Source organism: Arachis hypogaea, chromosome 16 (assembly GCF_003086295.3).
Source record: "Arachis hypogaea cultivar Tifrunner chromosome 16, arahy.Tifrunner.gnm2.J5K5, whole genome shotgun sequence".
Taxonomy (NCBI): Eukaryota; Viridiplantae; Streptophyta; class Magnoliopsida; order Fabales; family Fabaceae; genus Arachis; species Arachis hypogaea.
Genome location: NC_092051.1, coordinates 16,681,280 through 16,697,127, shown reverse-complemented (window position 1 = coordinate 16,697,127; position 15,848 = coordinate 16,681,280). Strand labels below are relative to the sequence as shown.

Genomic DNA, 15,848 nt, shown 5'->3' with positions numbered 1-15,848 from the left:
TCTCTCACTTATCACTATGAACAGCTTTACACAATTATTAAAGTTATTGAAAGGGACTTCGCTTGAATCACACACATAATAGTTGCATGAAACAAAACAAAACAAAACAAAATGTTTTCTTTTATAGGAATTCAAAACCAGTACTTTAATGAATTAATGTATGACCCCAGCATTAGTTCAGTTCACACCAGAAAATTTAAGGTAAACATTGTAAATAATGCGAGACATGACAGAAAAGCATCCATCTCTTCCACTATTACACGATTATTGTTTGACCACGCATGATGATAAGAAATTCATATGGAATTGCCTTGCTCAAAAAGTCAATTCATTATGTTCTATTTCAGAATTTATTTATTTTATTGTCCATTTTGAAACTAACTAAAAATTCAAATAAGGTGAACACAGAAACCAGATCAAATGCCTGAGACTTTATTTACAATCGCTTTATGAATGTAACCAGTAGATACCATCATACCAATACTAAAGATAATGTACTAAGAATAAAGATACATTAGTGCTTCCATCACCACCCACATAGTCTAAATTGACCTTTGTTGGTCTAATCATAACGTAGAAGCAGAGGAAAACGTGCATTCCAAGCAATGAAAATGGAAATGTACTAGTCTCTATAGTCTCTAATCACTAGTCAGTGGCAACACCAATATTTTTTCCACGGGTTAAACCTGGGTCCCTCATGATCAGTGCTCATCACTATGTATTATATATGAATGTGTTTAATTTGATGTACATTGACCTGTAAAATAAGAGGGATCACATAATAAAGAAACAAATATTAGTATAATCTCAAAGCAAGAATGAACTGAATAAGATAGCACCTTTATTTCTCGTTTAGAAAGAAAGCAACGGTTTTACCATTATCATCAGTAGACACAAGTAGGAGATAAAAACAAAAAGAAAGGTTGGCGTACACTTACAAACGTTAATTACAACGATAATGTTACCAAAATTGGGTTATGCATGAACAAGGGTGGTGGGAGAATCATGTTGGAGAAGGAGAACACGTGCAGTTAGACCCCACCAGACAAAGCTATAGAGATGTTTGCACGTGCCCTGCTTCTCCAACAAGACCAACCCACCAAGGTAATGGTAATGCATGGTAGTTCTTTTGAGAGAAGATGAGAAAAGCTCTTGCATATTTATACAGGGGAAGTGAAGTAAGTAACTCTATCTTGTGTGTGTGTGTGTGTGTGAGAGAGAGAGAGAGAGAGAGAGAAAGAGAGAGTGAAACATGGAATTTAAGAGATTGAGTCTCCAAGTGGCTAACTGGCTATTCATTAAAGCTGAATGGAGCTATACAAGCAATCATCAACAACTTCAAATAAGTGAATAATAACCCCTACTACCCGGCCCCTGTAATTAGAGCAACCTTTTTCTATGGAGACACATTATTGGAGTAAGATTAGAATTAAAAATTGATAAGAGTAAGAGGTGTGTGATGGTAGGATTGAAGATTTGACCGTGAATTTGAGGGGGGACCCACTGAATCTTATTCTTACCCTGATCAAGGCTTTTAGATTCACTGCACTGCACACACTAACTATCATTGCGTATGTATGTATGTCAGTTTAATTTTGTTGGCCATACACTTTCTGCCGCCAAAACTTGCAACCACTACTCTCTTCATATGTTGCCTAAAACGGATAATACTACATCAATGATCTCATTAAGCTCCATCAACAATATTCTCTATTTTTTATAATTTAATTTGATTTTATTCCTGAGTGGGCAAGGCGCTTGCATGAAATTAGTGTAAGGAGATGAGATCGTTTGAGTTCGTCATGGGTGTGGTGGTGTTTATGCACGGATTGCACTTTATTTGAGGTTGCGTGTTGGGCCAAAGAGGCACAACACAACATGAAGGTTCATATGCTACTCTCAACTACTATCGCCCAATATTATTGTGATATATATGTTCCCTAACCAAAAATTCTTTTGATTTAGGTTCATATTCCTTTTCGGATATCTATTTCTTACTAACACACTCATACACAAAAAGATACATTAAAATAATGTATCTATCCGTCTCACAAGTTGTGCAGTATGGCCGAAACTTATCATTTTCTCTTTTTGTTTCGTAATCAAACACTAGCACAAAAGGCCCAAAAGAAATCAATTACGAATCTTGTCGGTGGTTTGGGCTGCGCTTAGGCCCATATAAATATTTTAGATGTACATCACCGGAATCTCTTTAGTGAACTTATCTTTATTGGTGTTGACAATAATAATAATTAACTTGTTGTTGACCTTCTTGTCTTCTTGAGACAGTGTTGACCCAAAGCAAGAAAACTCCTAAAAGGGAAAGAGCGTGGCAACTTCCCGTCAGACTGACCTAAAATTTTGTTTTGGACATCCCATTAATTTACCTTTAGCTACCAAAGTTACTGCATCAGAAGAAACTTAGAAAATAAGAATATTTGGATGAGTTATCACCATCCTATTTAGCATTAACTAGTAGAAAGTAGAAACAAAAGGATGCTTCCCCTCTGAATAGATATCATCGAAGAAATGAAACAAATTTGAAAGTTTGAAACATATACGAATGTTTCTAATTAATTTATTACTTCCATGTAGTAAAAGTTAATTTATAATGTGCAAAATTCTCTCATGCAATTAGAGGGTGAGATACTGAGATGAAACAAATTAAAGTTTAGAAACGTTGAAAGCTTTCCCATTCCAAATTATTTCATTTCAAGGGGAAATTGCTACGAACAAGAGAAGAAAAAAGTCTATGATTTAATTTCCTCCTTTTTTTTTTCTTGCAGTCCTTTTTAGCATACCAAATAAGGGTTAAGTAATTAAGAGTTGAAAGGCCCACGTTAAAAGTAGGTTAAAGTTTACCATTGGGCTCTTTCTCTACTGGTAGATGTCTCTATCTAATGTCAATTTTTAAGATCAATAAGAGACAGGGAAAAAGAAAGAAGAGATTAATCAAATGGAAAAAAGGAAAAGGAAGAAAAACGATTTAACAAGTTACCTCTATTTGACGGAATCAAATTGAAACTGGTGTATTTTATACCCTAGCTAAAACAAAGATGGCCCTGCCAATGAAAAGGACCCTGCTAGCTAAGATAATTATGGAGCCATCGTGTGTGTGGTTCTTGCCGATTATGGGAAACGACCTTAACAATGTTGTTACGCGTCATTGCTCAATTTATTTATGAGTAAAGTATCGGTTTTGTTCCTAACATTTGGGGTAAGTCTCAAAATCGTTTTTAACGTTTTCAATCGTTCTATTTAAGTCTCTAACGTTTCAAAATTGACTCAATGTTGTCCCGTCGTTAGGGATCTGTTAAAAAAATTGACGGCGGGACAAAATTAAAACGGTTTTGAAACGTTAGGGACTTACATAGGACAAAAACGTTAGAGACAAAAACAATACATAAAAATAAAATTTAATTTAATTTTATCTTTCAATTATATTAATTTTTTATTGCATATAGTATTCAATTATTTTTTTATTATATCTAAATAAATTATACTTAATCACATTATTTTTATTTTAAATAAATTTATTTTTTTATAATTTTAAAGAATTTTGATACATTAGAGACAAAAGGTATAATTTATATTTTATTGTATATATATTATTTTTTTTCTGCAAGTTTATATACTAGTAATTTTACAAACATTTCATGATAATAAAAAATCTTTAAGAGTAAAATTATAAAAAAATAATTTATTTAAAATAAAAGTAATATGATTAAGTGTAATTTACTTAGATGTGATTAAAAAAAATAATTAAATACTATGTATAGTAAAAAATTGATATTATTGAAAGATAAAATTAAAATTTATTTTTATATATTATTTTTATCCGCAACGTTTTCGTCCTATTTAAGTCTCTAACGTTTCAAAATTGTCTCAATTTTGTCCCGACGTCAATTCTGTTAACGGATCCCTAACGACAGGACAACATTGAGTTAGTTTTGAAATGTTAAGGACTTAAATAAAATGATTGAAACGTTAAAGACAATTTTAGAACTTACCCCAAACATTGGAACAAAAGCAATACTTTAATCTTTATTCATTCAAACAAGTCCTGCGTCATTAGGTGCAATAGCACTTTTGGGCTAACTCATTTGTTTTTATTTTCTCATTAATTGATCCGGAAAAAAATATAAGAAACAATGTATATAGTAAATAATCTGAACAACAGATTAAAAAATAAGATAAATTAACTCAGATTCTTAATTAATTAATTAATTATTAAATTTCAAAATTTTAAAAATAAGAATTTGCGCGTAACTGTATTGTCTATTCATACAGTTATTTCATTGTCTCACGTTTGTCGCTTATCATACATCTTTCATATTCGGTCTACCACTACAATTCAGCGTCGTCACTGGAGACAGCGGTTTAGACGCAACAGAATGCCGCCGTCCCCCTCACGCCGTTCAGATGTCGCAAAACGCTACTATTCCTCCATCCCTTGCAGACGCAACCGAACGCCGCTCTCCCCCGCACCCGTGCAGTCGCAGTTGTAGCCGCTGTACTTGCACCGTTCTCAGACGCAGTCATAGCCACATCCCCGTCCATTTCCTTCATTGTCATGTGCACTCTCCGTATCTTTTTTCCGTTGTTATCTCCGTATCCTCATTATCGTGATTGGTGTTGTAGGCGTGGTGTTGGTACCATTGTATACTAGATGTTTATTTTACTAGCCATGCAGATGGTTATTTTTATTTCAATTTGGATGTTTAGTTTTTTGGATTGGAGTTCAAGTATATACAAATAAATTATAATAGATGTTCATTTTACTAGTTATGCGGATGATTAATTTTATTTTTAATTATATGTTTAGTTTTTTCGCTGATGAGAGGGCAGGATAGAAAAGAAAGAACGTGTTGATACTTGCCGTGAGAGATGGATTTGTTGGAAATAAGACACCATTCCCCCTTGAGAAAACACCTTTGACAGAGAAATAAAATAGACACAATCACAACACAAGAATTTAACGTGGAAATTCCGATTACCGGAGAAAAAACCACGGCCGTTGTCCAATGACAACTAGAGAATATCACTATGTGAAAATTGCTACAACACATAGACTTCTTTCTCTCTAACACCGGCACCCCAGTACACCACACTCTCTCAAAGCAAATATCTAACTACACCTCACAACACTCTCTAATCAAAGAGTACAGAGGAAAAGAAAAATCAGATACAAGCTTAAAGTGTTTCTGACTGGTGCAAAAACAAATGGAGAACTTAGCCTCATATTTATAGCCTAGGCCACCCACTCCATTTGCTATCCTAAGCAATGTGGGACTAATTCAACCAAATCCTAACAATCTTTACCTTGATTGAAATAGTCACACATCTTCAGCTTCCATTGTCAACACCGACAATTCTTTGCTGCCATTGTCTATACCGACAATCATAGTTCAGAGAACTATCATACTCCACCATGAAAGTATACTCACTTGGAATTAGACCATTCCAAGCATTTCGCCTTGGTACAGATCGAAACCTTGCTGAAAATTCATGGTGCAACTTCCAAATTGGCTTTTTCTGGAAGTTCTTCAGCCATCGACATAACTCCGCCACACACCTTGCATCTCAACGCCAACCAATGCCCGTGTGCAATTGTGGACCTGATTGCCACAACTTATCCTTATCCATGGCAGTGCGGTAATACCATGAGGATACTTCTTGTCTTCTAGAGAACATCATCTTCTCTCATAGAGAGAGCAACCAGAGATCTTCTCCTTCAACGCCTTGTGCAAACCTGATTGTATCAACACATCCTTGACTTGTATTTTCCACAAGCCAAAATTGATTCTTCCATCAAATTTCTCTATTTCAAGTTTCACAGCACTTGAATATCCTGACATTGTTGCAACCGTATACTGGAATAGTATAACTCAACTGTGCACTAGGAAGGGTCCCCAGGAAAGAGAGGTGGGTCACAATGGACACACTTAAATACCAGGTCTTTCCTTAGCCAGAACCTTTCCAAACTGCACTCTCACAGTGTCACATTGCCTTCCAGCAACAACAACAGCAACCAAAGATCAAGCTGCAACCACAGAGCATACTAAGAATAAATCCCACCAAACCTGGCTCTGATACCACTTGTTGGGAATAAGACACCATTCCCCCTTGAGAAAACACATTTGACAGAGAAATAAAATAGACACAATCACAACACAAGAATTTAACGTGGAAACTCCGATTACCGGAGAAAAAACCACGGCCGTTGTCCAATGACAACCAGAGAATATCACTATGTGAAAATTGTTACAACACATAGACTTCTTTCTCTCTAACACCGGCACCCCAGTACACCCACACTCTCTCAAAGCAAATATCTAACTACACCTCACAACACTCTCTAATCAAAGAGTATAGAGGAAAAGAAAAATCAGATACAAGCTTAAAGTGTTTCTGACTGGTGCAAAAACAAATGGAGAACTTAGACTCATATTTATAGCCTAGGCCACCAACTCCATTTGCTATCCTAAGTAATGTGGGACTAATTCAACCAAATCCTAACAGGATTAACACCGACTAGGGCTGGTAATATATACCCTACCCGCGGGTACCCAACCCGGACCAACCCGTTCGAGTAGGGTTGTCTACCCTACCCTACCCGCACCCCTAATATATTATATAAAAGTTATGTATGTAGTGAAGAAAGTGAGTGTTGAACTCACAATCTTCCTCTTATAAAAATTTGAAAACCACTAAATTAGTTGATGATCATATTATTTGTAATTTTATGTTAGATTTCTTTAAGATTTTATTGTTTTTAGTTTTAATTTGAACTTAGTTTTTTATTTTCTATTTTATTAATATGTATAAAATTTGGAATGGATGAATTTTATATTTGCTTAAAAAATTTTTATTTTTCTGTGAGTAAGATTGGGTAAGGTTTAGAACTTTAGGGTGCGGGTAAAGTTAGAGTTGAAAGATTCTTAATTCACAAATAGATTAGGGTAGAATTTTAAAAATTTTTTTAACTCTTGATAGAATTAGAGTAGAGTCCAAACCCTACCATACCCTACCCATTTCCAGCCCTAACGTCAACCAATGTGGTTGGTGAAAAATGAAGTATCACCAATGAAAGAGTTTAGGAGTATAACAAAAAAAAATAATTAAAAATTAAAATATAAAAAATAAAATTTTTAATAAAAATAATTAAAAATAATTTTTTTATTTTAATGTTATTGGACCAAAATTATAATCCATTATTTACGTTATTTACAATTTTTATTATTTACCTAACGAAACCGATTTATTCATTAGTACTCCGTATCAAATTTTATGATGTTTTAATTCAGTATTCTTTAGTTTTCAAATTGCTGATCCCCATGTCACTATAACATATAGAATATGTTGGAATATACACGTACTTTTGCATCATTTTTACCGACACTAGTGTGTTTACATTTTAAGGGACCCAAAATAATTACAATTATCTAAACTAATCAGAAAACTCAGCACAGTGCCGGCTGCTATTAGTAATCCTACTTGCGCGAGAATTGTCTTTTATAAGTGTCCTTATTTGCAAGCTTGATAAGAGATCATCAGCTGAATCATAATTCATAAGGTCAACTTTTAATTTGGATATGTAAATATAAGGTAAAAAAGGACTCATCGAATCTTAATTTAGTCGGATAAAAAGAAACAAAAACCGTGGGAAAATGGCTTTGTCACGTGACACAAGCAATAGCACGTGTCACCCTTCCTCTTTTCGGTCAAGTAAAAGACTCACTGAGTACTATGGGGCCCCATGCGCTAGCGTATACTTATCCCAACCCGAACCCGAACTCGAACCCGAACCCGAACCAGAACCAAGTGGCCACGTCACCGCCTCAGTATTGATCGCATCGTACGGCTGAGATTAACCTTGACCCTACCAACTTGCTCGACCTTTAACTCATGGCGCTCGTTAAATAGGGGGCACCTGGGTACATGGTAGCATCCCTGATTCTGAAACCTGGTCATTGGGATCGCCGTTACGCCCGATCTGCTAAAATACGCTTGATCCACACTTATGGGCCTTCTCGACCAGTTGTGGGATGACACCGTCGCCGGCCCTCGGCCGGAGAGCGGTCTCGGGAAGCTCCGAAAGCACCACACCTTCACTTTCCGTTCAAGCTCCGGCAAGGGTACGAGCTGTACTCTGCCACGTTAATTACTTACTGCTACTACTACTTGCGCTTACCAATAACATATTAATATATATAAACTCACCGGCGATATTTGCATGCGAATTCTCGAAGGACCGCAACAACAAATCTCAAATCATGAATCATAAACTGAATTATTATTACTGTTACTTGTTATAATCTAACGGTTCATATTGTTTAAGTAACCTTGGAAACGAAGTTCAATTTCTGTGTTTTAGGTTACATATTCTCAGATCACGGAGCTCCAAGCTCGAAAGGAATTAAATGAATTCATTTCATATGATGATACAAGATCTGAAATAATCTAAATTAATTAACCAGACGAAATTCATGTTTCTTTTTTCCTTTTAATTGTTATTTTGGTTTTCGTAAGAAATTAAAATATGGTGCTAACAGCTAGGCATATTGGTTGATTGATGATCAGAATCAGAGATTGGGAGCATGAGATCGTACGGCGACGAATCGTCGGAGGAAACGATGAGAGTAACTCGTAGTATCATGATCGCGAAACCGCCGGGGTACCAGAGTGGATCACCGCCGATTTCCCCCGCGGGTTCTACTCCTCCGGTGTCTCCGTTTTCCGGTGAGGTCGTTGTTTCTCTATTTTAGTACTACTATGCATCTACTGTAACTCAAGTGTAGCGCCAGTAACTTTTGTTTTGGGTGTTTGTCGTAAACGAAACGGATGATCCAGAATTGGTGGTAGGGGCAAATTTGTCCTTTTATGGCGTGGTAGTCTATCATTCAAAATAATTCATTATAAGCAGTGTTTGGTAGGGTAGTTATGATACTCGAATGCGAAAAGGACATTTTCTCAAAAACACAATTATCTGGCCATTATAAGTCATTTACTTGTGTCCATAATTCTGGATCCAACCTAACCCAGGTGTCAACTACAACTAACTAGGGTTATTACTTCATAATTTGGTTAGTAATAAAATAATCGACAAGTCATCATTGAATACAAATAATATCCATAAGTTCATTGATTAGGTTTGTGGTTGTAGAGAATAGTTGAGTGTTCAGGACCACTTGGTCTTTGACTTAGTTGAATTTGTTTTGAGTAAATTATTGGTGTTCATCACTCTCAGAGACAGAGGATTGAAATTGATCTGATATGTGGTATCAGGGTCTAGAGAGTCGTTTCGGTTTCGAAGAAAATCGGCATCAGATGCGTACGAGAAGAGAGGCCAGAACAGATCAAGCACTTCTACTCCTTTCGATGTGTGAGAAATAATGCGTCACACTATTCACAAATGTATCTGTAGCTGATGTGGATGCTGTGTTTGGCCTTTGCTGTATCGGGCCAATTTTGTTTAGTGTATGCACTAATATATGTACGTGCATGAATGTATGTGTATGTGTATGTGTTTGAGTGAGCTGACCTTAAATTCTGTAAAGGTGAGGTCGCGCACCAGTTCAGATCATGCGATGCAGCTGTGTGGTTTTAGCTTCTATATATCTTTAATAATTAGGACATTAGGTCATTTAGGTGAGCTTGTAATGGTTTAGTAAGTTGTAGGAAACTCTTTGTATGTAATTAGTATGTGTGTATAGAGCAATTCTGCGTTTGTCATTGCTCATTTCTCCCTGTAAGTTTTCGCTCCCTCAATAACAAGCATGCATCCCACGACTTTGTAATTTGTTTTACATCTGAGTTTCATCATCATCTGTCCTCCATCGGTAGGTTTTAGATATGAGCTGCGTGCTGAGGCTTCAGAGTAAAATTCTTCATAATTTACTAGTACTATAAGGTAGTTTAACAGAACTAGTGAATGTCCTGAAACAATTGTGTGCATTAATGATAATAAATCATATTGTAATTTAAGAGCCAGCTAACAATATATATATACACTCTTGACTGCAATCTGGAATCTAAGAAAACATATTGAAAAATCCACTTTATGGCGCGTTGAATGAGGAACATTGGTTGATTAATGCACTGAGTTCATTGGTGGTTATATACTTATATTAATGCACTAAGTCACTGTAAATACTCTTTCAGTAATAATGCATTAAACTCAAAAAATACGAATTTGGGTTAACGATCATGTGAATAGGCGCTTTGTTTTATTTTTGACATTGGGTTGATAATACTATTTTTTTTGGATTGTGAACGGTAGGAGTGTTAATTTTTTTAGTTTTGTTAGAAAACTAATTAAAAAGTAGTCAATTAGTGGAAAAATAGATTTATTATAAAAAAAATATAACTCCTCACTACTTTAAATTTTTGAATTTTAAAATTAAAAATAAAAAAATTAATTTGAGTTGGTTTATATTATAGTTGATTTCTTATATTTTTTTAATCTTAATATAAAACCGTTTAATTAAAGATATAGAGTGTGTTTAGTCGTTCACGTTGGGGAATAGAAGAGCCCGTTTGAGCATCTTGAACGTTCCCTAAAATTTCAAGCTTTTGCGTTCACATTGGGAAGATTAATTACCGTTGAAGGAATTAGGTAAGAAATTTATTTCATATCCCAACTGTACCATTCATTTCTTCTATAAAAAGGATGACAAAACTACATAATTTCATAGTAGTTATCTGTATATTCTTTTTTGTATGTTCTTGATTACAATTTTTTTATCCAGATTTATTTTCATCACTGCCAAGGTAAAGATGTTAATTTTTTTTTATTATTTTTAGTTCTTTCTTTCATATTTTGATTTTTATGTTTTTTTACTGTATTTTTTATTTATATGATAAATATTTTTCATATCATTTTTTTAGTATTTTGATGTTATTTTTTTAATTTTCTATTGTTATATTTTTATTGTATTTTTTTATTTATATGACAACTATTGTTGATATAAATTTTTATTTTTATTAATTTTTATGAATTTTTTTTTATTTTTTGTTTATATAAATTATTTTTTTCTATCTTTTATTGTACTATATTTATGTTGTGTATAAAATTTTTTATTTTTTATTTAATTTTATTTATATGAATTTTATTTATTTTTTATTATAATTTTTTGTTCATATAATATATGTTGTTGGTTGTGATTATTATATATTATGTTTGTATGAATTTTTTTTGTTTTTATTTTTTATTTTTATTGTACTTACTGTACTTTATTTTTGTTTTTATTATATACTAATTATAAGTAACAAAAGAGTCATAAATAATAAAAATTTATAGTCCAAAATGATTTTTTATTTTTTTTATGTTCTAATTTCTCAGGTATGTTATTAATTTTTTTATGGTATTCTTATTATTTTGTTCATATAAATTCTATTTTTTTCTCTTTTATGCATTGTATTTATATCTTATACGAAGTTTATTTTATTTTTTTATTTGATATAGTTCATATAATTTTTTTTATCTTTTATTATATTTCTATTATTCATATGACATATATTGTTGGTTTTATAAAATTTTTATCGTTTTTTATTTATGTGTTCTTGTTTTATATTTTATTATACTTTATCTTCTGCAGAAATAGACAGTGTTCGAGATTCAATTAAGAATCAAATTATTAATCACATGCAGTAGAAATAATAGTGTTCTTATGTACTAATTTTGTATAAGATATTATTTTTTTATGTATTTCCTCAGTGTTTTATCTTTTAATTTAATATTTATTAGTGTTTTTATGTATTAAAATATATTTTGTCAATTTTTACATGTTACTTTAATTTAGTAAATAAATATTAATTTTATTATAAAACGAATTAATAAGATTTATTTAAATATCTAAAGTAAAATAATAGAATAATATTTAAAATTATTTTAATTGATGTCTCTTTTAATAATTTTTTATCTAAAAGTGATTTTGAGTAGTATAATCCAAACAATATTTATTTTACTATAATTCATTTTGACATAAAAATTGCCAAATATAAATCACGTTAACACAAACTTATTTCTCATCAAAATCAAGTTTGCAAAATCAATTTTATGAAAGTCTTGCAAACTACACACACATAAAAATTAGGCACTCTAATTTTAATTTTTTGTATAATTTTAAAAACCACTAAAAATGATGTTGAGTATATCGCTAGTTTCAATTCCATACAGAAAAAAAAATTAGGGGTGAATGGGAAACACTCACCTACTCACCTTGCATTGTCTCCCTTAATGGCCACTTCTTTTTTAGGTCTGGCTTGATGGCTACTCCGACATTGCACGCTTCACACTTCAATCCATGTTCCGCTGTCAGTTTTGTTTTTTGGACGATGTTGTCCTTTTTATTTGTTTTTTTTTTTAAATTGACACATAATACAAAAAAAAAATAACAAAAATATTTTTTTATAAAAATATTTGTTTAAAATGTGACTTATTTATTTAGTCATATTTTAAATAAAAATAACACTTTTATAATTGTTGGTACGAATTTTAATTTGTGAAGTAATTTGACTGCGATTCGTCGAAATTTGGGAAAGATTGAGGATCAGATCTTTGGCTATAAGAAAATAACACTTTCAACTACAATAAGAATGATAGTTCAAGTCGAGGGTTTAATGATAAAAAATGAGTCGAAACCATAAAAATCACGTAACTAATACAAAGCACAATGAAAAATGTGGGGATTGAAGAGTAAGGCAAGACAGGACGTGGGGGTGTCCACCAAGAAGACTCTTCAGGGTCAAGGTAAGGTCGTTATCTGAGAAAAAGGAAGAACTAAGGTCGTGGTCAAAATTCTTCAGGAGTAGGTCCACCCTTGAAAACCATAAATAGAAGAAGTTTAGAAGAAAAAGGAAAACTTCATTAAAAAAACACTAGATCATCACATAAATCTACAAAAATTTTCAGTCTCAGCGACAAAATGGAAGATCATGGAGTGCAAGTGCATGAAAGTGTTTGGAGTCCATTTCATTTTCTTATTTTTGATTTTTCTTTCTTTTAGTTTCTTTATTTTAAATATTTCATTGTTATTCTGTTTTCTTTTGTTAATTTTCATTTCACTTTTATATTTGAGTAATACCCCAAATAGGTCCCCAAAGAATTCACAGTCGGACAGATTTGTCCCCAACAAAATTTAACTAAAATTTTGACCCTGACGTTTTTAGTTATACACCAGATACGTCCCCATGGTAGTTTGACTCAGTCAGAACGTCCTACGTGGAGGTTAACATGCTGACGTGTCAGGTTAACTGCCACGTGTCACCTCCAGGACAATTTGATTCCCATCCAAATTAGACAAAATGACGTCGTATTGGATCATGAGGTGAACGACGTCGTTTCGTGGAGGACAAATTCGTCCCCACCATGGAAGACAGAGTTGTGAAATGGCGACGTTTTAAATGGGGAACCTATCTGCCTGTTCGAGGGACCTATCTGTCCGATGATTATACTTCTATAGGGACCTATTTGTCTGATAACCTAATGTTTGGGGACCTATCTGACCTATAATTGGTGACATTATCTTCAAATATATTCATTGTTTTTTTAGGTTTCATTGAAAACACAAGCTGATATATTTGGACCTGGTAGCTTGCAAAATTCTAATCCTCCCTCTCATGACACTCAAATTGAAGCTTCTCCTTCAGATGTCATAAAAAAATGTCTCAGGCAATCCTATAGTATGCTAATTTTGAATGATTTAATGCGTATGTTGAAATCTGTATGAAACATCCTCATAATAATTTTATTAATTCCAGGCTTAGCAAGCTTTTAGACATCCAAAGCAAACAGTAATCAGGCCCAATGCTCGGAAGAGTGTTATTGTTGAGACCATAGCAGCTGCAACCTGTAAAACCCGGTAAAACCGTAATTAATTAAATAATAAATTAAATAGGAGCGAATATGGTTAGAAAATTTAGCAATCGGAATTTGATAATTTAAATATGATATTTGGATTCAATGAATTTTTCTGAGTTGAAAAATATAGTTTTCTGCGTAAAAATACGCACTGTAAATTTGACCGGCAATACCGGTTGCGATCTGTCCGGTACTGTGGTTGAGAAAATTAATTAGAAGTGAATAATTTAAAAAAAATAAGAATTTATAATTTGGGAAGATAGAAATATTTAAAATACGATTTAAAACTCTAATCTTAAAGGTTTTGCCCCAAAATTGGGCCAACGAACTAAAATAAGTGAACCGGGCCTAAGTAGATCCAAGTCCACATATATATAACATCATTAGGCACACTTTCAGCCACCATACTCCTCCATTTGTGAGTGAGGGCCGAAATTGAGAGAAGAGAGAAGAGAGGAGAAAACCTAATTCTAGCTTCACCTTCAAATCACCATAACTTTCTCTCCAGAACTTCGATTGATGAGCCGTTTGCGGCCACACGTCGCTCTTCTCATTTTCTACAATTCTATCTTAGTTTTATGGTGAGTATTCCACTGTCCTCTGTCCAGTTTTCATTTTTCTCTTTAAATTCGAATTTAGTTTGGGTTTTAAGAAAATCTTGTGATTTTGGTTGTTTAGGAGTGCTCTAGTATAAGCCATTGGTGAGTTCCATCAACCAATTTTGTGGGTTAAGGTAAAAAACCCTCTAACCCTTGTGGTTTATCAATTTCATGAACCTAGGTTGATTATAAATGTGAAAATTGACTATGTTAGAGTATTGGATAATTTTGGTGTACAATTGGAAGATTGATATTTCTTGTGGGGCCTTGGTGAGGCTTAGAGCTAAGGGTTGGTGGAGACTCTCAAGAAAAAGCTAAATTATTTTGGCTACAAGAGGTATGGTTTAAGTTTCATTTAATTACCGTGTGGTGTGATGAGAATTCCTAGGCTAGATACCTCTAGGATAAGTTTGGATTGTGCAAATGGTTGGTACTAATATGCATAGTTGATATGTAATGTGAATTAATGATTGGGTTGAGAATTACATGAATTTGTATGTTTGGTGTGTTGAGAATTTGATGAATTGGATAATGAATATTGGTTTGTGGAATATGCATTTAAATTGTGAATTTGGGCCGGAGGTCGTGAATCTTGGGCCGGAGGCCAGAAGAGGTAAGGAAGGTAAGTTGATGTATGTATTGTGTGATGATATAAGAGATTGGATGGATTTTAGATATTGAATGTGTAAATAATTAGTTTGGTTATTGAATAATAAGGTTTGAGGAATTGCGGTGTGGAATTTGATAGTTTTGGGTGAAATTGTGTAGATGAGGTAGGTTTGGTTTTGGTTGAGTGTAATTATATGAATGTGGTTGGGTTGTGGTCATTTGGATGAGTGGAAATGAATTTGGCTTGTGAACATTGGAAAAATTGGTGATTTCTATTTTGGGTAAAAACTGATTTTTGACCAACTTTGGCGGTCCGTAACTTGGTCCACGGAGTTTGGAATTCTTCAAAATTGGATTCTTATGAAATTTTATTCAACGATCTTTCCAACGGTTCAGAAATGGTCGAAAAAAGAATTTTGTAGAAGAAGTTATGTGTGTTGGAAGTTTGGGGTTTGAAAATGTAATTCTGCAGCTTTTTAACTTAGTAAAAATTTTAAAATATCGTGCTTCCACGCGCACGCGTCAGTCTCGATTTTTTTACTCACCCACGCGTGCGCCTGACCGATGCGTACGCGTCACTGCACTGATGCAAATGCCCAGTAGAAAATCCAGAGAGTTGCGTTGGAATTATGCTGGGTTTGTGCAATGACCACAAAATGCACCCATGCGTACGCGTGGCTAACGCGCACGCGTCACCTTACTTTTCTGCCATCCACGCGTGCACATGGGCGACGCGCACGCCTCGCTTTGTTTTTCTGACTTTCACGCGTGCGCAT

The 15,848-nt window shown here is 33.7% G+C and overlaps 1 protein-coding gene and 1 long non-coding RNA gene across 3 annotated transcripts; one reads left to right on the top strand and one right to left on the bottom strand.

Moving 5' to 3' along the window:
- Positions 1 to 285: 285 nt before the first annotated feature.
- LOC140179706 (uncharacterized) lies at positions 286 to 1,299 on the bottom strand. The gene is made up of 2 exons (XR_011873511.1): positions 939 to 1,299; positions 286 to 757 (listed from the first exon to the last, which is right to left on the bottom strand). It is a non-coding gene; the product is annotated as an uncharacterized lncRNA (long non-coding RNA).
- A 6,306-nt stretch (positions 1,300 to 7,605) lies between these two features.
- On the top strand, positions 7,606 to 9,809 carry LOC112758090 (dormancy-associated protein homolog 3). Of its 2 annotated transcripts, none has more exons than XM_025806668.3 (3): positions 7,606 to 8,138; positions 8,584 to 8,742; positions 9,289 to 9,809. In XM_025806668.3, exons 1-3 carry the CDS (start codon positions 8,024 to 8,026, stop codon positions 9,387 to 9,389), a joined length of 375 nt encoding a protein of 124 aa, XP_025662453.1. In that variant the 5' UTR covers positions 7,606 to 8,023; the 3' UTR covers positions 9,390 to 9,809. The 2 variants fall into 2 exon arrangements, with proteins under 2 accessions (XP_025662453.1, XP_025662452.1); XM_025806667.2 differs by having other exon boundaries at positions 8,584 to 8,747.
- The last annotated feature ends 6,039 nt before the right edge of the window (positions 9,810 to 15,848 follow it).